Source organism: Ceratosolen solmsi, unplaced genomic scaffold, assembly GCF_000503995.2.
Source record: "Ceratosolen solmsi marchali unplaced genomic scaffold, CerSol_1.0 scaffold53, whole genome shotgun sequence".
Classification (NCBI taxonomy): domain Eukaryota; kingdom Metazoa; phylum Arthropoda; class Insecta; order Hymenoptera; family Agaonidae; genus Ceratosolen; species Ceratosolen solmsi.
In genome coordinates this window covers 1307712-1332377 of record NW_011948441.1, presented here as the reverse complement: position 1 = coordinate 1332377, position 24666 = coordinate 1307712, and the positions used below count along the sequence as shown (strand labels likewise).

At 28.9% G+C, this 24666-nt stretch overlaps 2 protein-coding genes and 1 non-coding gene across 3 annotated transcripts; 1 reads left to right on the top strand and 2 right to left on the bottom strand.

The window, feature by feature from the left end:
* Positions 1–2632: 2632 nt before the first annotated feature.
* TRNAR-ACG (transfer RNA arginine (anticodon ACG)) lies at positions 2633–2705 on the bottom strand. Its single transcript has one exon. It is a non-coding gene; the product is annotated as a tRNA-Arg (tRNA).
* Positions 2706–3300: 595 nt separating this feature from the next.
* On the bottom strand, positions 3301–3844 carry LOC105365687 (UPF0488 protein CG14286; the record flags this gene model as incomplete). The annotated part of the gene is made up of 1 exon (XM_011503913.1): positions 3301–3844. A coding segment is annotated over exon 1 (477 nt), but the record flags the coding sequence as incomplete, so codon positions are not given.
* A 13200-nt stretch (positions 3845–17044) lies between these two features.
* GCS2alpha (glucosidase 2 subunit alpha) lies at positions 17045–24316 on the top strand. Its single transcript, XM_011503912.1, has 11 exons — positions 17045–17149; positions 17652–17738; positions 18345–18755; positions 18949–19371; positions 19460–19709; positions 19900–20277; positions 21683–21939; positions 22120–22299; positions 22468–22812; positions 22884–23281; positions 23674–24316. The coding sequence occupies exons 1-11, from the start codon at positions 17133–17135 to the stop codon at positions 23784–23786; spliced, it is 2859 nt and encodes a 952-aa protein (XP_011502214.1). The 5' UTR covers positions 17045–17132; the 3' UTR covers positions 23787–24316.
* Positions 24317–24666: the final 350 nt, after the last annotated feature.

Sequence of the window (24666 nt, the reverse complement as noted above, 5' to 3'; positions counted from 1 at the left end):
TACGTTTTCGTTGTGCAAATAATTAAGGTAATTTGCTCATGGCTAATATACATAATTGTGATCTGATTCTCACGATTTTCTCGCACTTGAAATATTCATAAGTTTTGTACTTGTCGTATAGTTTTATAGTTTACATTATGCCTACAACATTGAGATGGAATATGATTCCACGGTATTTAATACGTGGACATATAAATATCGATTTAAGAAGCACTTCAGAGCACCGACATTCTCTGGGACTTTAGCATTAATGGGCTTTTTATGGCGTCGTCGTTCATTATAAAATTCCATAAGCAAGTATTTAATTCGTCTAAAAAAAAAAAATGTAATCAAAGCCATCATTTCTAATGTCAAAATCGAATGCGAAAGTCGGAATAGTCGTGTTGTTTTGAAGCTTGAAATAGAGGCTCAACGTTGCTTCTATTTTTTCCATCGAGGTAAACGGCACTTGGCTAAAAACTAGAATAATATAAATAGTAGTATTGTAACGCGAGAATTTTCGTAATTACGTGTTTGTTTTATTCTCCCATTCCCCCTCAGGAACCATGAGAATGAAGTGGCTGTGAAACGAGAATGCACGAAATTGCAGAGAAAGGCGAGAAAGATAGTTGTTTAATTTATATATTTGTATTATTATAATCTATCAATTGCAACCAAAGTAAGAATGAGATTTATGTTCCTCCGGCTTATAAATAAATTATCGATAAAATAGATATTGTGCTTATAATTGTTATTGACTGATCATTGTGTATGTAGTAAGTTTTAAAATACCGGAATCTCATTAAAAACTACTAAGTGCAGATTGCCGAAAAGCTTTTATAAAACGAAAAGCCATGAATCTCTGTTGTTTGAATCAGAGGATATTAATTTGAGGATATTGATTAGAGGATGTTGATTAGAGGATGTTGCTTAGAGGATATATAATCTCATTGTTAATACTTAATAGAGTACAAAGTTTGCCTATATATATATTGTAAAATTAACGGATTTATAATGTTTATATTTATTTATAATTTAATTTGTCATAAATCGTAGTTATTCGTTTTTAATTTCGAATTTGTTCGTAGAATTATAAAAATTGCATTTATAAATTTAGTATATTCATAATGATTTAAAATCATTATTTGATTAAAAAAAATGTTTTTTTAGGACTTTTATTGTTTCCTTTATCCAAATTTTTATGAACAATTGATTACTTTATGTATTTTATACTTTAATACTCCAATATTTATTTCTGCTAGAGCAAGCATTAGCTAAGAAACTATAATTGAAGGAATATTTTGAAGGATTTTTAATATTTAATTGAATTTAATTTGAAGGATAATTAATATTAATTGCATTAAACAAGAAAACAAGTTTTCTTATAAAAAATTCTAATAAAAAAATGTAAATTTATATATGACAGTTATATTTCTATCATAATCTCATTTAATTATTTTACTATTTTCTTATTCGTCAAGTTATTTTATTTTTTATTATCATTTGTAATCATTTATATCCTTTATTTTTAATAAAACTACATTGTGTTTTACAAAAATTTATATTAAAATTATGTATGAAATGAATGAAAATTTGTCTAATTGTTTGTCGAATTTTATATAATTTATTGAAATTAGAATTTCATATAGATGATTATTCAATATTTTTAGACATCTAAAATATTCTTTAGGGAATTATAAGAACTTATAGATGGTTTAAACGATCAATTTTTAGAAGTATTACAACCTTTATTTATATAATTATAAAAATACAGACTTAGATTTCAATTAAATTTAAATTCTGAAAATTGCTAACATACATATATAAAGATATACTAACTTAAAAATTAATATAGTTTTTTGTCTAATGCATAAATATATAAAATAACTATTTAAAATTTTAAAATAGTATCCCTAAAGTGGATCAACACAATTTTTTATACAATTTTATTACGCATAATGCGTAATTTTATAAATAAAAAATAGCCACTTTGAAAGTAAACAATACATTTTTTATTTTATTCAGACGCCACCTATTTTATGTTGATAATTATTTAAGTATTCAAATAATTATGTAAAGGTATTAATAATTACTCAACGATGAAACTATAATTTTTGCTGTGTCATAGACTTTTTTAAATATTTGAAAGTAAATTGCGCAAATTTTTTTCTAACAAATTTTTCTTTAAATCAAGTATATTAGGTTTTGTTAAGAATTATATTTTTATCCTTTAAAAATTTCTGACTCTTCAATCGATATTTCCAATTTCCACTTTATTATGGTATATAATTTTTAATATTATTTTTATATACGATAAGTATTTTTAAATTTTATATAAATTAAATATATAAAATAGTAATAATAAAAATTACTTAATAAATTTCATTATTTGTATTAAAAATAAAGTCTAAATCTTAAATTGGAAAGAAATAAAAAATAAATTATTGTACTTTTTCATTGTAGAAAAAATAAAAATATTGCTGTTTTGTACTTATTTGCATAAATAATGCATAAAAATTATTGACTGATATTTATAATTTCTTGAACAGTATGTGCACAAAAAAATTAACAATATTCTAAGTAGATAAATAATAAAATAAAACATTGTATATATATATATATACATATATTAAAATATAAATAAAAAAAATCCCGATCCTGCCAGGATTCGAACCTGGAATCTTCTGATCCGTAGTCAGACGCGTTATCCGTTGCGCCACAGGACCGACGTGTGATATTAATTTCAATTATTTAATATCTACATATGATTGAATAATTAAATTTATTATTTATAATTTAATTCTATTAATTTTTACCCATATATTAATTATTTAAATAATAAGAACGACTTTAATCGATTAAACTTAAAATTACACTATTTTATTTTGAATTTATCAGTTTTATAAAAAATATTTACAAATTTTAATTGTTAATAATTATACAACATTGTTTATTACAAACTATATAATATATATCATTCTACAAATATACTAAACTCTCCTCTGTTTATTATTTATGAGTTAATAAATTGGTTAAGACGATATCAGTTTCCTAATTTGGCTAATATTTGATTTATGACTTTTCAATAATTATAAAATCAATATTTTTCTCCAATTTCATTTTATTTAGATCTTTTGAGAAAGAAATTAACAATAATGTATAAAGTACAGTATTAGCAACTCCTATAATGCTAATGGTATAAAACAAGCGCTTTATTGGAAGAAAATTTTTATTATCTATCTTCATCAAAAAACAAAATATTTATTCTTCTAATTAAAATTTAAGTAATACAAACGCTTTTCTATTTTATAATCCATTAAGTGAAAAATTAAATTTAAATGGTTCATTATAAGTATTCTTTGTCTTTATTGATTTTATAATTGGTAGTTTATCATCATTTTGAGATTTTTCATTTTTATTTGTTGTATTTGTCAAGAAATGCGCTTTCCTCAAAAACGATGATTTTTTGCCCAATTGTTTAGTATCGCATGTAATAAATTTTACAACTGATGATGTCTTGCCATATTTCTTTTCATCTTTTTCCATGTTAGATCGATAATCACCAAAAGTGTTTCTCATCACTTGTCGTTTCTTAATCAATGATGCATTATTACTTTTTAAAACATTTAAACTCTTAGTCAAATTATATATTTGTCTATCTTGGAGTTTCATATCTGTTAGCCCAGTTTGTAATTGCTGAATACACCAACATAATTCAAGTTCAAACTGATCCTCGGCTTCTTGATTGAGACCACTTGCTGTTTTATGAAGGCTTGTACTTAAATATGAATTAGACATCGAAGTATCTTGGTTTTCTTGGGATTTAATCAGTTTTGGTGATGGAACTTTATTACGTGACTGTAAAAAATTCATTTTATTGAATGTTTTGTGTAATAATATATTTTCTTAATCATAATACAAATTTTTATAAGGATAAAAATGGATTTTCAGAACAAATATTTACTGAATTTTCAAATTTTTAAAGACAAATACAAGTATACCTAACCTATCAAATACACAAGGCAAATTTATTAGTTTAACAATATATGAAAAATGTAGGACCTAAGATTATACTTACTAGCCTCAATTTTGTTGACATATTAGTTTACTGTCATTGATTATTCATATTAATATTAAGAAAATAATCAGTTAGTAAATAAGAATTCTTTTATCCAACTTTGTTCTTGCACCGATAGATGCGCACTGAGCATTTTAAAAATGATTTGTCGTATCCACTTGTCATATTTATGCAAATGTGTACACAACAATTTATAAATAAAATATATATTATACATCAATTTACAATAACAAAAAATGTTAAGTTATAATAAACACAGACTAAAACTCAAAATTAAATATTCTTTATATCAATTTCTATACCGTAGGCAATTATTTTTCGAATTATTATTTTTCAAACAGCTTTCTCTATTTTACACTTTGTATCAAAGTTCAAGAAAAATGTTCGCTACTTCATTTAGTAATTAATTTATTTGTAATAATTTAAAACTGTCTACGATGTATAGAAAAGATACGATGCATTATAACTTTGCATTAATTTCGACAATATTTATCGGGAAAATGAATTTTCATGAACAGAATAATATTTGTATACACTAGTCTACGAGCGCGATCAAGGCGTCGATATTTCTATATTAGAAGAAACATGTAGAGTGTATTACTCAAGTTTCTAATAGAAAGTGCTCACAATGCGAAAAGATCAGAGGAGTAGCTGATCCCAACAATTGAAGCATTCTGCGTATTATCGTGATGCTGACTGGACGAAAGGCCAACGGTTTGTATCGACTCCTCGAGGAAGAGGCAATATCGGTGAAGCAGTATATGCAATCACTACTCAACAATGAGTACTTGTGATAACAAGGATTAGCACAAGAGTCGTTTGTGATAGTAGACAATTGTCTGGGATCAGACTAAAAACCTCCTTATGATGGTGGGTGGAGGCTTGCTGGCAAGTGGAAAGGGCAATGCAATTATTCAATTCTGCCTTTAATGTTTATAGTCTTTACTTTTATTAAATATAATAAATAATGAATAGTTAATAATCTATGAATATTGGAATGAGTATGTGATAGTGTACAAAATGTAACTCGTCGTTCCGACTTGTTTTATCAAGGCCGGTTCGACGGATACAATTTGATGCCGTTGACAATTCAGAAACCACGGGTGTTGTGTGGTAGCGATGAAAGGTCACAAGTGGAAGGAATATTATATAATAATACAATATAAATGTGACTGAAGTATTTACTTTTATTGTTATTTATTGTTGACAAGGTTGACTATTATTAGTATTATTAATTATAGATTAACTCTTGGGTTGAAGTAATGTGTTGCGGAGACAAATGTACAGTAATCTATGCAGCTTGATTGTTGAATACGAATGGTGAATGGTGCGAAGTTTCGTTCGTCGACACTAGCACCTTTTGAACGAGCACGTGTGTGGTTGAGGTTATGAATGCAGCTTTATGATTGAAAGATATCGCAAAGCGGCGCGAAACTGGATTCGTCGACACTTGCGCTGTGTGTTGCTTACTTTCGTAAGCTTCCGAACTTGAACTAAGGTGAGGGTTGCTCAAAATGAGACGCCCCTGGCGAGCGCAAAACTGGACGACAAGACATATATAAGACAAGCACGCGGCGTGCCTCGCTCTCTTGCTGAAGCTCCCTCTTAATGAACTGCGCTTGCTGCAAATATCTTGCCGTGACCTAACCGCAGTGAACCGACCACAATGAACCGATCTAACCCTCTACCAGTAGAAGCCATGGCACACGGGTCTCGATCTGCCCTCAGCAGGACCGCCATGGAACGGTCGGTATTTTTAGCAGAGCCGCCGCGGAACGATCAAGCCTTCGGTTTCGTGCGCGTATTTAAAAGTCTTTGGTTAAGAATAAGAGACTCCGTTTAGTAAGGCAATAAAATATCTGGCAAGTAATATCATGAAAATTGTATTTAAGACTTCAAAACTTTCCTGCTCATAATTATTTTGCACTAGTGTCATAAAACATCTGGAAAACTCTAGCGGAACGTGCTCATGCTCCCAGTGTAGTTGAACTTAATGAGTTTATTACCGGGAGAACCCTAAAGTAGATTCAGAACGAATATCAGATATGCGTAAAGCATTGAGTACAAAACATTTCCTATATTCACTGCAACCGAAAACCCGTACGTACTACACATGCAATGACCATACGTGCGCACTCGGCCTTTAAGACAATGCTTGCATTGTTCTTGGCTATGCCACAACTGGTCGATCGCATTGGAAAATTGATCACGCCCAAGCGGACCCTTCTTCTAGCCAAGTCCCAGAGAGGGATGAGGCAACCAAGGAAAGGTGACCAATGGAAAAGGCTCGCCACCTTCCGACAAGTGGAAATGAAGGCGTGCATGATCTATTGTGCGACCCAAGATCAACCACTGATTGGTTAATTAATAAAGGAAGAAGGGATCCCAAGTGGAACTGGGTCAGTGAACTATTTAAGAACGAAAATGTGCTGTACCACCACTTCTCTTTCCAAATACTTCTTACAGTAAAAGGATAAGTCACGACTTACTCTTTCCTAATACTACTCACAGTTGAAGGACAAGTCACGACCTACTCTCACGAAGGAGGACCGGAGATTCAAGTCGTTTAGCCGAGTTTTAATAGTTATTTATACGATGGTGAATTAGTATATACATTTGTAAAAAATTATATCGCAATAAGGACAATGTCAATTATCCTAATGAAGAAAAGCATGAAGCAAATAATATCTGATAGTAAAATAATATTTAATAATTGAATAATAGTTTGAAGTAATTTTTATAACATAAAATAAAAAGCCAATAAGAAATGTCAATATTTGTTGATATTTTTTTAAATTGATAAGATAAATTTCGAATCAAGCAATAACAAATTTTCAGTCTAAAATTAAGAATAATTTGCGCTCCATCTCGGCTCTCTTACGACCGATATTTAAAGGCAACTACACACGTGTTAAGATAAACACAATGGCATTCCAGTGTTTGATCAGAGCACTACAATCATGATAACCTCTTAGCGATAATATTCAATAGATTATAACCTGCTTCATTCATAGTAAATATATTTCAACACCACAAGATTATCAAGAAATATAAAGTTCGTCTGTAATTCACCCTTTTGTAAATCAATTCAAATAAATAGAAATAATAAAGACATGTGTTAATTATTAATCAGTGCATTCACCCTTTACTTGCCCGGCAACCCGACACAACATCTAGTGGGTTTTTTCTTCTAAGTTAATTATCGCACGTTTGGCTGACGAGTCAAATTGTGGGATTATTTTCCGAACAGTCTTAAAAGCTCATTGTAATTCTACCTTGCGTTCACTTAACTGTTATTACCATTCAGTGTTTTAGTATATACTGTTACGACGACACGTGGCCATATATTCGGCAGCCTAGTTAAAAATACACATGTGCATTATTAAAAAGAATCAGCAAGATCAGGTAGTGATTTTTCAATGAAGCCAATGGAATCTTAATAAAAAAGGAGTACACCCGCCACGCAGCAAAATCAACATACCTTGTCGGTAGTTTACAAGCTACATCTCTTTATATTATTTTAAATAAGCTAGTCACCCACGCGCAAATTAAGTTTACATAACTTCTATTCAAAGAGTCGATACAGGTGATGGAGTACGCTCTTTCAGACTAACAATTCTGAGAACGTACATTCACCTCCATACAGTCGACAGGTGACGCAATACGCTCTCGCAGGCAAACGAGCCAGAGAACGTTGGTTTACCCCACTACAGTCGGCAGGAGACGCAATACGCTCAATTACATTGTCAAGGCCAGGCAACAGTTTATCAAATAATCGACTACAAATACATTTTTATCAAGTTCTTCGGAGCTCAAAGGCTTGTAATTTATTATCTTGCGTGTGACTAGTTTTCAACTGCTCCCATCCTAACTAGAGACATCATTGATTACGTACCAACTTCCATCAACGCTTTTTTACACAATTAAGTATTATCATTCTTTCTACCAAGCATACTTGATTCCAACCACCATCTTTTCAGGCTCATGAATGAGCATGATCGACTACACAGGCTGATCCTTACAACATCAGCATACAACGACATTCAAGATCCACAGTAATCTCCATAGCATTAACAACATCACCCTGAAAAAATAACCTCACCACAGCAATAGAATATTTTTCCTTCTCTCACCAGAAGCAATCAAACTGCAATATTATAATAATTGTGTTCGAGATTGTGAAACCATTTTCAATGCAATAAAACATCTGGCAAAGCAACATCATTAAATTGTCGATAGTCATCAGTAAAATTCCTGCTCATTTTGTATCAAGCTAGAATGTCATGAAACTCGATCATAAAGCTTAAAGAAAACCCTCTCACTGACGTCGGAGATACGAAAAGGTCAGTACATCTGGAAAACCCCGAAAATTAGTCATGCTAGTTACTTCGCATTGCCAATGCGTTCATTGTTTGACGCGTTAATGACATAACTGTTTACTGGTACGACCGCGTCGAATCTGCTTGTACTAGAACAATGTAAATGCCAGATTTACAAAAAACTCTTAATCATAAAAACATTTCCTAAATTTCACTGCAACCCAAAACCCCAGCACGTGCAACATCGGGCAATTGGCGTACGTGCGAATTCGGCATCTTATGACAATGCTTACATTGTTCTCAACTGCACCGAATCCTGCCGATCGTGCTAGCCAATCGACAGCGCTCCCAGAGGACCTCCCTTATCGATAAGTCCCAGAGAAGGAAGAGAAGACGAATAGTATATGCCCCCCCCCCTTCAGACACTTTCCCGTTTTTAGCATATTCAAGACTAAACCCGGAAAGAAGTGGTTAAATGAAGGCGTGTATAATCATTCATGCTGCCCAAAGTAGCGCTTTGATTTGATAGTGAAACCGGGTCAGTGAACTATTTAAGAAGGACAAATGCAATGTACCGACACTTATTCTAATGAAAAGTCACGACTATTCCCGAGAAGGATGAACAGGGAAAAAGTCAGGGGAAAAATCTCAGTAAAGAGAGACAAAGAAAGTTCAAGTGCAAGCAGTTCGTGCCCGGAAGCTTCCCAATCATGCCCGTGAGGAGAAACGAGGAATATCATACTACAATTTCAAGTAAGTCTGCATTAGTATTAATTCTTCGCTTCACGACCCACTTAGAAAACGGACCTACAAGCCCTTAGTGTCTAGAACTTTCATGCGCATGCTCACTACGCAAGACGAGCAATTCGCGCAATTCAGTGGCGCGTATTTTCTCTAACCTCTATCTTAGACTCGTGCACACTCACACGGCTTATTATTAGAGGCAGCTGCAACACGTGTCAAGACTACGAACCAGATAAGAACTGTTGTGTTCGTTCAGAGCACAAAAATAGTCATAACCTCTCAATTGGTAGTATTAAAGAAGTGACAATAGTTTTATATCTCATCTCTTTCCACAGTAAATCACTATCTCATCCGTTACATCCAGAGGATAAGGAATTTTATCATTCTCTAGTTCTCCAATAAAAGTATACCACAACGCCACATTATTATTGAGAAACATAAAGGTCATTTATAATCTCATCAAGATTAATAACCCCTAAATTGGAAGTAAATTGAAAAATAAATGGAATAAACAGCAATAAGAATTAGATGTGTTAATTATTGAATCAGTGCATTAACCTCTCCACTTGCCCGCGCGTTTCCCACACAACATCTAGTGGTTTTCTTAGTTCATTCTACACATTTGGTTCTTCGAGCCGGATTAGTGGATTAATTTTTATACAAATTGACAACAAAAATAAACGATATCTTCACACAATAATAATATACTGTACTTAATTTCAGCCCTTCCACTTGTTATTTTCTCATGAGTCATCATGACGAGAGACTAATCTACTGAACTATTGAATTGGCAGTTCGAGCCATAAAACAAACCCTTAATAATCGAACAGACGGGAATCATCAACTACAGTGCTGATGGAGGGCAGAATGTTCAGAATTGAAGAACCCAGTTATGAGAATTTATTGCTTTATTTAATATATGAATCCATTACATTTAAATTTATTATAATGCATAATATTTGAAGTAGTCGCTATGAAAATTCTTGATGTATTTAAAGCTTTATACCGTATCCGCATAACGACAAAGGCAGATTCTCAAACCTACCAAAGCTCGTTTTCCGAGAATTTCATAGAATTTCCAAGAATTACAAACTCTAAATGTATGAAATAATATATATAAGGAACAACAGACGACGAAGAAAATCAGTCTTGTTGAGTAAGTCAAAGTGAAATAGTGCAAATCATAACAGTGAAAAGTTCTACACGTCTGTCTATGGGAATCCGTGCAAGGTATACTTATTTGTTTACATTATTATCTATTGCTAGCCAGCTATCGGTACGCCCTCCGCAACTTGACTCTAGTCAGACCGCATTGAGGCCGACGACATAGTCTGGCATCACCAGCAAACTACTTATCATCATTTATTGTTATTACGACATATCGCCAACATTATCGGTCAGGCCTCTGCAACTTGATTCTTATCAGAATATGGAAGAGCGCGCCGACACTGTCCGGTAACTCGGGATAGACTATCGTCACCACGGCGCAGAATCGGCAGTGTCAGTTAGGCCTCTGCACCTTGATTGTTATCAGACCGCTGAAGAGGCCACCAACATTGACCAGATAGTCCCCACAATTCATATCGCCAATGAGAGCGTCCATCATCAGGTGTTTCTCGCGACTACTCCTTCGGTATTTACTGTTATGTTTCGCTAGTACAATTAAAGTGCCGACAGTTATTGCTTCTGTTTTGCTGATACGATAAAGCGCCTACAGTACGAAAAGACCACTCCCACCTTGCACACATCCACAGTTCCACTTCTACAGTTCACATCCCACCTCTACAGTTATTGCCAATTGTTAACAACAACTACCAATGTAACATAACCTTAAATAAAAGTCACTAAAACCAAATGTGCGTACGGTGAATTGATGTATTAACCTCTCACTCATCCCCCACTCCATCACCATTAAACCGGTTGCACGGTCTAACCCAACCACCGTGTTCTTCAGACCATTTTGGTGGCTGGAATTCCAAACACATATCAAATAATCTGATTAAATAAATTATATATATAATAAAAATTTATCATTAAATTTTTACTCCGTATTTAAAAAATGTCATACTACCCTCGCTTAAGCTATATTAATACAAACAAATATATTATATTGGTATTACTTATGAAGCGTTCCTTGATTATAATTTGATATACATTCGACATAAAACTTAATTTGACTTACAACATTATAAAGGAAATTATTATTAATTGTGCTTAGAATAAAATAACTAAAAACTGTAGAAGAAGAGCAAATTGCAAAAATGTTCAGATTTATATCATAATGTCAATTTGAAATATCAATATTTTTGTACGAGTATTGCTTTGGCACAATTTTATTGTTGCATATTGTATTGTTACAATCATAGCAATATTAATAAAAATATTATAATACAAGGAAAGGCAGTCAATCTTTCCATATCATATATAACTGATATTTATAAATTGATTCTATAAAGTAAGTTTTTTATAAAAGTAATTGAACAACAATCGTTCAAAAGCTCCTAAAGATTAATGGTAGGGCGATGATTAAGAAATGTTATGTAACACAGGATATTTGAGGATAACGACAAATAGAGTCCGATCAAGACTTGAGGAAGAACTCGATCTCACATCGATCGATACTCACAGTTTAGAAAGTTATGAAGGAAGCTCTGATTGATTAATAGTTACGCATTTGCACATGCTCGCACAAATTTAAATATATATATATATTATTGCAGCCACATTCCAATTTAACTGATAAATAATAAGATATGAATAATAAAAATTCGTAGAATATAGAGATGAAAAGATGAGGAAAATAATGATAGATAGGAATATATTAAATAGAAATAGTATTTGTGATTAAATGGATTACCATTAAATGTAATGAAATAATGATTTCTTATCAAGATGATTTACAAAATAAATTCATATAGATCTAATTTTATAATTGGTTTATAAAAAAGAAAGTCTTAGGTTTATAAGGAAGATATAACATAAAAAGAACTGATATACTACCAAGAAATGAAATAGATTAATAAAATAAATATCACCTTATTAGTTTTAAACAATTTATAACTACTCTAAATTTTATAAATATTATTTTATCGTAACTAATTATCATAACTATTTATTAGGAAATAGAATATTATTTATTTTTTATAGCCGTTTATCGTTAATAAAAATTTTTTAATAGTAAAAATGAAAATTTTTTATATGCTAACAACTAGAAGTAAAAGAGATTGTTCAAGTTTAACTTAGTGAAGTATTTGATAACATCCACTACAACGTAAGCTTATTAGTAATAGTAGATTAAAAAAAAAAACATTCTTTTTTATTGATAATACTATTTGTATAATTGTAATTTTATAGCTTATAAAAATTAAATAAAATACTATCAATATTAGCAGCAGAAGATCTGGTTTTTGTTCGAACGCTAAAGTTAAGCGATTTGAATTTGCAAATGTAAATACTTCATAGACATTCAATTTTAAGAAAAATTTTTAAGTAATATAATAAAAATTTTATCATTATATTTCTTTGTTAATTACTTTTCGATACATGTTAAGCTCTACATAAAAAGCAACGAATAAGCACATATTTTAAAAGCGATTTAAAAAGCTTTATACAGTTCCAATTGATTGGGTCATATATAAATGTTTCCAAATATCTTAATCGTTTAAAGAAAGTAATGGGAAATAGACGAGACAAATTTTTAAAAGAATACGTGACTTATTTAAAGTACATAACGAATTCATTCTCAAATATTGATGTTTGTAAAAAAGTTTGTGAATTCTTTTTAATATAGACTATTGATGCAAGACATCATTTATTTAAGTTAAATAATTTTACATAAAAACAATTGGTATCTGTGATTCATAGTTTATTAATATACGATTATTACGGCAAAAACTTTGCAATTTGAGCTATACAAATTGAAAAATTCTTTCTTATATTATAATAAAATAAAATGCAATAAAATAAATTAAACAAATGAAATAATAAAAATATTAATTAAAAAAATTACGAATTAATAAACAAAACATGAGACTAAAATAATATTGTATCAAATAAATAATTTAATTCAAAAATTTGAATTTAAGATAAATAATATAATGAGGTAAGCAACTCGAAATTTAATTAAAAACAATTAAAAAACTTTTATGAAATACATATATCGAATTAAAATCAACCTACGAAGCATTTAATTAATTCAATTGTAATTTATATATGTCTGATACAGTATAATGTTACTGCATTTGCGATGGAAGAAATCTGACTTTTTGAAAGATGTATTAGAGCTTAACTCAATATTTTACAAATTTCTTATAAATACAATTCCTTTTCCTAGAAGCATTTATTTTCTTGGATAACTAAAGACTTGCAAGCAAGTATAAAGCATCACTAATTTTATATGCAAATAAAAACAGTTTAAAAACAAAAATACTATAATAATCCAAAGTAATTATAAATAAGTTCGTCTCAATGAATATACAATATGAATTTACCTCAAAAAAATCAAGATTTACAAGCACAAATACTAAAGCATTGACGTTATTATATTTTAGGAAAGTCGATTAAAAATAAAAGAAAAATTACGAAATTTTTAAAAATGTTATATATTTCTATTTTACTATATATTATAAAAAAAAATCGTTATAAATGAACTATGAATATATGTTTTTTTACCCCGTTATTTTATTACATAAAATAGCATAAGTTGTAAATTAATCTTTCTTTATTTCTAAACAATTCATTTTTATTAAATAATATATTTATACTTGTTTACAGAGAGAAAAAAAATAATAATGAAGCAACAGTTCGTTTTCCTCTAATAACCAATAATGTTAGCAATTATTTTTGCTTGGATAAATAATTTTTTCATAAACGGCTTAAAATTTTTGTTTAAATTAATTTATATAAGTAATATAAGTTGAAGATGTTAGATTTTATTATGCCAATACAAATGTGGAATTATTAAATTTTATATTTTTGATAATAAATATAAATATAACATGTTTAAAAGAATCGGTAAAAATATTTCTTTACTCTCAACTGTAATATTAAAATTTCGATTAAACTATATACCTTTACTTTATACTTTTAAGAAAATGTTATTTATCATCAATATTATTATATTATATATGTAATATATAGTATATAGTAGTTATGATCCGACAAAGAGTATTTAATTAAGATTTAATTATTTAGATTTTTACCAACAGATTTGTATGTTTATGTAAACAATAATGAAACTATTATTGAACTATCAGTTACCTGTAGTTAATTCATTGTTATTTGACAATGACTTAACTAATATTTATAATATACTTTTTATTATATAATTGACATACAATTTTAAAAAGAATATTTAATCTTTTATAAAATATATAACTTTTTTAAATCTTGATGTTAAAATTCTTATCATCTTATCTATGATAATAAATTTTATTTTTCTATCCGCATTTTGTTGAATTTAAAATTATGTATACATTAAGTTTTAACTCTTTGTCTCTCTCTCTCTCTCTCTCTCTCTCTCTCTCTCTCTCTCTCTGTCTCTGTATTTTGTTCTCTTAGCTCGCTTTTTTGCATCCATTTCCGTGATTTTTAATTTAAATTTATTTTTATCATTATATTTTTATATATAAATAATGTTAAAAAATAGCATGCAACGAATTCGATATTTATTTACTTCGATTCGACAAAGATTAACATAAATATTATTATCAAGATTTAAAAAATGCGTATGTAATATTAATTATTATTGAAAATCTAGTTTATATTATAGGAAATTAAATATTTAAAAAATCAAGATGATTCGAAAGATCAATTATAAATAAAATAAATGATCCAGAGCACAGATTAGTTCCTTGTGAAATATTTAACACAATGCCAGTCTATCTTAGATCATTTTGGATTTTGTAAAACTATTTATATGGGTAATGAAATTTTATTCTAAATAAATGAAGTAAAAAACATTCGTTGCTTGAATAATATGTAATGTTATTATGTATATAATAATATGTAATATTATATTATTAATAATATAATAATAAAAATATATAATAATATGTTATTGCATATATTAATTATTTTTTACTATGGTTTAAAAATTAGTTTTATACATAGAAAGTTATCCATATAAAATTTTAATTATTGGTCGTTTGATCAATTTATTAATGTTCTGTAATTGAATTAAATGTTATATAAATATTTAACGTTATTTTAACAATCAAAGCTTGTTTTAATACATGCCACTAAAACAATAATTTATATTTAAAGTTGCATTAGTAACTATCTAAATTAGCTTTAAAAGTCTTGAAAGTCATATACTGCCAATGATTAGTGGAGCTGAAAATTGGTACAGTAAATATATTTATTAGACGATTACTTGATAAGAAAATATTGAAAAAATATCAAGAAATATACGTCAATTAATTATTCACTATTTTAAGAAAGAATATTTTATTTACAGTTAAATGTTCTATATGTGTGTTTAAAAATACTTTTTACGTCATCAGTTATACATAAATTACATATAATTAATTACACAATTAGATATTGAAAATAACAATTTAGAGAAATTTAAGAAACAATTACCTTTTATTTTTATTGATACTAAAAAATTTTAAATATTAAAAAAATGATATATCAAAATCATGTAAGAAGGAGAATAGTTGTATTCATGAATGTGTGGATATTTTATAATATAAATGTGATTTTTACTTAATCAAAGAATAGAATGTACGAGTACATATTTTTAAATAACAATCTTAGAAACATTCGATAAGTTTTTTATATATAATTTTTGTTTGTGCTACAAAATTAATCTATATCTTATACACGGTTTATTAAATAGAAAAACATGTAAAATGTATAAATATAAAAAAACAGCCCACGTATATGTAAAAGCAACATTATAATTATGATAGTTTTATAATAAATTTAAAATAATTTTAAATTATACAGCCTATCTAAAAAACTCAATTAATTGTATTATCCTTTTAGTAAAATGAAATTTATATGAATATTTATAGTCATACGAAATTTTGCATATTATTTAAAAATCTATGTAAAATCAAGGAATACTTTTCAAAATTTCAATAATAATATATACATTTAATTAATGTTAGGAAATTAGAAGTATGCCAGCATTAAATTTTATTCGAAATAAATCAACTTTATTTAATATTAAAGAATGCAGAGTTTTTGTTATGACATATTATATATAAAAGTTGTTTTTAATTATATTGAAAATAGATTTTATCAAGTAAAATCATATTTATCAAAAATATGTGTATGGGCGCGCGCGCGTGTGTGCAACATAAGTGGTGCATTAATCTTATCATATTAAAAATTTAATAATGTGATTCTGTCTAATTTTTGACAGTTATATTGATAAAATTGATAAGAATTAATATAAAAAATAATAGTGTTCTATAATATTAAATAAAATTATTTAACTCTTTACAAGCTCATTATATTACTATCTTTGTTAGATATTAACATTATTAGCATTTTTTAATATACAATTCTTATAAATTAACAGATTTGCTTATAAATTGCCAAAAATTGTTACAGCATATTTTAAACAGCCCTAATGTTTTTATAATGCATTTTGTATATTAATTTATGTTAAAAACATAATATTTTTATATTATTTTATATGCTAAGATTCTGCTTTATTTTTCATAAGCTAATGCTCGTAAAAATCGTAAAATAAAAAATTGTAAGTTTTTTTTCAGTTATGTAAATTGTTGAGTTTGGGAGTAAAAGTGTTATACATGTTACTACTATATTCGCAAGTAGATTAACATTAGATTCACGCTTCTAGAATATTTCTGAGTACTGTTATTCCTATCTAGATTAAATTGAGATTTTTAAAGAGATATAAGCACTCAATTAGTTAAATTGAATGCCAGTGTATTGGTTTTACGCTCGTCGTCCCGCCCGGTGATTGGATTTATTTTTCATTTTGCTGTTGACGTCTCGTTGACGGCAGCACATTTGCAGAAGACTCCAGCTCTAACATGGCTTTATATTTACGGTATGTAGAAAGGCTTTTTAAGCTGAATAAATAAATTTTGAAATAATCGTAAGGGCCACTTTTATAAATTGGTGTCAATTTTTACTTTGTTTTTCATATTGAATATCGTAGATTTTAAAAGATGATACGTATCTCAATTTTGGGGTTAGAGCTCTTGTGTACTTATTTCTTTGTAATTCTAAAAGCCCTTGAATATCTGACGTGTCATGTACCGGTATCCATGAATAATCGTATTATTAACAGAACTGCATTATTAATTTCATTACATTTATTAATGATCATTGAACATTGATTATGAATTTGTGGACGATATTTTCACTAATTTAACACCACATTTTTCATTGTTTAAAAAATTTTCGTAAAAAATTTTCGTAAAAAATTTTTTAAATGTTCCACATAGCGTCAATTGATATTTATTTATTAAATGCAGAGAACCAAAATTTTCTAAATTCTAAAAGTTATGAATTAAACAATTTTTCTTAAATAAAGTGTTTTTTTACAGGCTGGGGATTATAATATTCTTTGTTTCCATGGTTGGGTCTGTTCCCAGGGAAAATTTTAAGACATGTGAGCAAAGCAGTTTTTGTAGGTGAGAATTAAAAATAATTTTAATTTTATAAATTAAAATTTAAGTTATATATATATGTATATATTTTTAATAACAAAATAAAAAAAAACATCATTTCATAACAAATACTGTATATATATCTCTCATATATATATGTGTGTGTGTATATATATATATATATATATATATATATATAAATTATAATTGTAAATAATAATATACAATTATTATACATTAATGTTGAAGTAGTGAATTGAACCTTATTAAATTATTAAACGTATCGGAAAAAATTGATTTTAAATGAATTAAATATTCTATTACTTGTAATCATAATTATTTAAATTATTTAAATTTTATTGTATAATTATTAAATAATTTTAGTATTATATAAGAAATGTAAAATATAGTAAATACAATCTCAATAATAATTACTACTATGTCATAATACAAATAAATTCTTTCCAATTAATTAAGAATTTTGTTTAATTTAAAATGAAATTAATCGCATACCTTTAATGTATTAACAGTGTGCATATATAATTATACAATATCTAAATTTTCAAATCATAGATATTTACATAAAGAGTACAGAAAATAAAAATATAAAAAACTTTTTTTATATTTAAGGCGATGTCGGAAAGTCGAGCATGGGAAAACTGCTTATAATCTTTTGTTAAACACAACCACTCAAAATGATTCAACATTGTACGTTGAACTATACAATAAGGATACAGGAGTATATTACAACGTTGAATTTACAGCATTGAAACATGATTTATTCAGACTGCACATTAATGAAAAATCTCCATTGTATCCAAGATACGAAGTTGAATATGCATTACAAGATCACCCACAAGTTTCTCAATTGATTGTTGTTGAAAAAACAGCAACTTATATCTCTGTTGCAAATGGAAAAAATAAAGCTATACTTTATGCCAGTCCATTTAAAATTGATGTATACTCTGGAAATCAATTAGTTATTTCAACTAATGCTAGAGGTCTTATGAGATTTGAACATTTACGTCATAAACCAGAACCGTAAGTCAGAGGCAATTTCATATCTTCTATTATATAAGGTAGTCATTTCATTTAATTTCATGCTCCTTCCATTTTAATATTTTTTTGTAAAATGTAAAAATATTTTTACTATACACATTGCCAATATTACCTTTTCAACTTAAATATATTTTTTTTTCCATATTCATTAATGATTATTTTTAATTTTGGATAGAAAACCAGAACAGCCAGGACATGCTGATCAATCAGAACAAACCGATCAATCGGAGCCAGCAGAACAACTTGATCAGCAAGATCAAACAGTTCAACAAGATCAAAAGAATGAAAAAATAGAAAATGTTGAACTCAATGATTCAGAATTCCCAGGTGATGGAGCAGAAAATGATCCTGGCGCATGGGAAGAAAATTTCAAGAATCATCATGATGCTAAACCTTATGGACCTGAAGCGATTGCATTGGATTTCAGCTTCCCAGGTGCTGAGCATGTTTATGGAATACCCGAACATGCCGATTCCTTTGCTTTAAAATCAACAAAACAGTCCGAGCCATACAGACTGTATAATTTAGATGTGTTTGAATATGAAATTAATGAGAGAATGTCACTTTATGGTGCTGTTCCGGTACTTTATGCACATGGGTAAATATAGAATCTTTTAAGAATTATTTTAATTATGATCTGGATTAATGGTAAATTAGATTTAATTTTCTTATAATATAATTTTCAGAAAGAAAGCAACGTCAGGAATATTTTGGCACAATGCTGCAGAAACTTGGATTGATATTGTTTCTAGTGCGGATAACAATGTAGTTCAAAGCATTGTTAATTTTGTTTCTGGAACTGCAAAAAAGCCTCAAGTCGATACGCACTTTATGTCTGAATCCGGCGTTATCGATGTTTTCTTTTTACTTGGACCTCAGCCAATGGATACATTTCAACAATATGCTCAAATAACTGGATCCGCACATTTACCACCGGTAAGTGTATTTTTTAAATTGTCATATTTAACATAAAATAAGTTAAATGTTTAATTTCCTTTTAATAGCATATGTATATTATATATTAATATGGAATATTACACATTTATTTATGAAAGTATTAAATCTGAAAATGAAAAAATTCTAATGCATATTTTAAATTAAATTTATCGTTTATTTTTTCATCAAGATATTCTCATTGGCTTACCATCAGTCTCGTTGGAACTACAATGATCAAGAAGACGTACAGCAAATATCCGACAACTACGATAAGTATGATTTGCCACTTGATGTTATTTGGTTGGATATAGAGTATACCGATGGCAAGAAATACTTTACATGGGATGAGAGAAAATTCCCGAATCCTTTAGATATGGTGAGAAATCTAACATCAAAAGGTCGTAAACTTGTGGTCATCATTGATCCACACATTAAACGTGACAGCAATTACTTTTTGCATAACGACGCCACCGACAACGGATATTATGTTAAACACAGAGATGGAAAAGATTACGAGGGATGGTGTTGGCCTGGTGCATCATCTTATCTTGACTTCTTCGATCCTACGGTTTGTCTATGATAATCGAAAATTATTCTATTTTACTTTACTAAAAGTTAATATATTTATGTGGAACATTTTTATAATTCACTGAAATTAAAAGTACGTTTTAATCTATCTTTTTATCATTTTATATCTATCGTTTTATATCTATCATGTATATATATATATATATATATATATATATATTTGCTATGCTGTTTTCATTTTTACTCTGATATTCAATCATGCAATTTAAAAAGGTTCACGAATTTGTAAATCATTTTCCAAATAGGGAGTATAAACATTTACTTTTTACAATATTTTTAAATATTATATAAAAATTAATAAATACTCAATCAATTATAGTTAGATAAACACAATATGAAATTTATGAATAAATTAAAGATAATAAATAAAATAGATTTTCTAAAAGTAAGAAACAAATTTTTGATTCTAATTAGTTCATTAATAATTTTTATTTACAACTATAGGAATAATGTTAAAAAAATAGGTAAATTATCTAATTATATTTGTGCTTTACAACTTATATTTGTTATGTCGATGTGGATAGCTCGTGTAAGAATATTGCAAAAAGAAGTAGTGGCATTTATCAAAAAAGAAGAAAGATAGATTTACCATCGGGATATATGCCATGTTACATAATAAATATATTTTCAATACATAAAAATGATATTGTTTTACAGAATAAACACAAAAAAATATTTTGATAATTCGTTTTTCTATACATCGATAACGCAAATTATACAATTAATGCTGAGAAATGAAGGGATTTTAATTTCGATACTCTCTAATTTAAGCTGTTTAGATCTACCACTAGCACTTGCTTATATTAATTTCAAAATCACTATGGAAAACAGGTTGCAGACGTGAGACATAACCAGTTCGTTCTTAAATCTACAGAATATGATTCTCAGATTAAATTTTTGTCTTTTCAGTTTGACTTGAGCTTCTCTCAATCATGCCATTGTATTTATTTCATCTAATAAATAATAATAATATATACCATAAATATTTACAGTATAGCAGATAATGAAATGGCATAGTCGATAAGTGGACTTCGAAAATGCTTTTATAATTTTGTTCTTTTTTATTGAAGCTTTCATTTCTCTTATTTTATCGGTTATTCCTCTTCAAAGGCTAATATCATGTTTCTCGCATTTCTTATTACTGTTCTGTATGACAAGCTATGACCAAGCGCGAAGTTTGCAAATCTAGTATTAAGCTGTACCCACAGAAATTTATAATTTAAAAGTGTCAAATTGATTTCACATTTTTTTCGCGTTAATGGAATAATTAATTTTTTCTTTATACATAAAAGTTACGGCGCTAATTTTATAAAATAATTTTATCACGCATATTGAGATATTACTTACCATTCTTTAAAAGATAAAGATAAAATAAACTGCTATAGGTAAGGAAGTATTACATGGGGCTTTACGACTTGAGTAAGTTCAAGGGGACAACTAGTGACGTGCACATCTGGAATGACATGAACGAGCCGTCTGTATTTAACGGTCCCGAGGTAACGATGCCCAAGGATCTCGTACACTACGGTGGATGGGAGCATCGTGACGTACACAACATCAACGGTCTCGTGTATACGATGGCGACCTACGATGCGTTATTTATGCGTTCCGGTGGCACTTTAAGGCCCTTCATACTGTCCAGGTACGTACGAGATGAAAGAATTTATTTTAACAAAAGCAATTCAATATAACTGAACTGTGAAAAACTTGATGTATATACAAAGAGGATTATATTATAACTGAACTGTATTATAAATAAATTATAAAGAAATTACTTGCTAATCAATTGCCGCATTATAATGAGGCCATCGGTATTGTCCAGATCTTTCTTCGCCGGCTCGCAGCGGTTCGCCGCAGTCTGGACCGGTGACAACGCTGCCGACTGGGAACATCTTCGGATCTCCTTCCCAATGTGCCTATCCCTTTCGATCTCCGGAATATCTTTCTGTGGTGCTGATGTCGGAGGATTCTTTAAGAATCCCGAATCCGAGCTCTTCATTAGGTGAGCGATTCTTTCATTTATCTCTATTTCTATAATATTATATAAACCAGACCTTTATGATAATTTTATAAATGTTGACATTATTATGATGTGGCTTGATGCTAAATAAGGGCCAAATTCATTATTAAAACGTTGATTAATCCAATTGATATTTTAATGCACGCACAGGTGGTATCAAGCCGGAATCTGGTTGCCATTCTTTCGCCAGCATTCGCACATAGAAACGAAGCGCCGCGAACCCTGGACATTCAACAACGACGTTCTGAATATTGTGCGCGAATCACTGAGGCTACGTTATTCCTTCCTCCCATACTGGTACACTTTGTTCCGCGAACATGAGGTGAACGGCTCACCGGTTTTGAGACCCATTTGGGCTCATTACCCTACCGAGTCCGAGTCCTTCGCGATCGACGACCAGATCCTCGTAGGCGATGCGATCCTCGTGAAGTCCGTCTACCAGCAGTCTATTACCGAGGTTCCTGTCTACTTCCCCGGTGAAGGCAAAGTTGCCTGGTGAGCGAATCGCTTTTTTTCTTGGCGTCTATAATGTGACTTGTGCAGTGATGAATATTCTGATTTTATAGGTATGAAATTGAGACGATGGAGAAGTATGGTGCCGCGAGCCTAGTACAGATCCCGGTTACATTGCACAAGATTCCCGTGTTTCAGCGCGAAGGTTCGATTGTGCCTCGTAAGATGCGCGTACGACGCAGTTCTGTAGCCATGAAGAATGACCCCTATACGTTAGTAGTGATCGCTAATCAACAGGGACTGGCCATGGGGAACCTTTACATCGACGACGAGGCGAGTTTCGAATACAGGCATGGAAAGTATTTGTACCTTAGGCTATTGTTCAAGAATAACAAGCTTACGTCCACTATGCTACAAAAACTCGCGAATTATAATACTAGGAGTTGGCTTGAGCGAGTGAATATTGTCAATCCTCCTAAAGGCATTACCAAAGCTACCATATATTCCAAAGGTAAGAATGAAGAATATTATTTCTGTGCAATACCATGCAAAACTTTTCTTATAATGCCTCAAAATTCGGACAACCTTTGTAGTTACATTAATACCTTTTGTAATATCAGTGACTTAAATTACATAATTTGAAGTCAAAGGAAATTATTATAAAATTAAATAATAAGAGAAAAATAAGAAAATGAAAACCTAAAAGATAGTTTATGTTTTGGAACAATTGGCTTTCAATATTTCTAATTATAATTTTTACCCCCCTTGAATAATAAGCATTTAAGATATTTAAATATATCTTATTAATTTGTTATTTTAATATTAGTAAAAAATATATTATATATTAAAATGTGTTATATAAAAAAAACTGTAATAAATGTACTATTTATATATTTGTTTCAGCTCTGGGTAAAGCTGATTTAGAAGTCAAGTACAATCCTAGTAATAATGTTTTAACTATTCGCAAACCAGGTATAAATATGGGAGAGGAATGGATAATTGATTTAATTGCTTAAAAATTGTCTTTAAGTAAAACAAAAAAATAGGTGATGGATTTAGTGCGTTCTGTACATATCCACACTAAAAACTTGATTAAAGAATAATCACTGTAACGTTTTTTCATCCTTCATACAGTATACGATATTGTATCGTTATGAATAATCAAGCAATGCTGTACAGTTCATTTGTAGATAAATATAAAAGGAAAAGAAAAGAACAAAGAAACAAAGAAACAAATAACTAACCAAACTTTATAAAGTAGTTATTTATTACAAATAGCACATCATCCGAAGCATGCTTAATTTTTGCTTTTCTTTTTTTTTGTAATTGTTATTTTACAGTTTCATATAAACTCATAGATTACATGTAAGAATTAGATGCATGTCTATAAAGATAAATGCATTTCATTTTTACGTAAGTCAAGATTTAAGTTTTTATATTATGTTACAAAAGCAAAAAAGAAAAACCGAGGAACCAACTGTACTTTCAATACTTATAATGTATAACAAAAATAGCAAAGTGGAAATATACGATTTTGTTATAATAATGTGACATTTATTTATAATAAATCAATTAGACTAGAAATAAAAAAGAAATAGATTCTATTTGCATTTATCTAAACAGATTAGTATTTTTATTTTATTAACACAACTTTCTATACTTAAGAATTTTCATAATAAAATAATTCATAGTTTAAATTAAATTTATTCAATTTTCAATGAAATTACCTTTTAAAATTCAAACAAGTATTAGAATGTCATACTTAATTTTACTAGTTCTTTTTACAAAATTAGTTTTAAATTAATGATTTAAATGGTACATAAGAATAATAAATTTTATGAAATATAAAACGTATTTAAAGACTTATTTATTCAATAAGTTTCTTTCAAACAATAT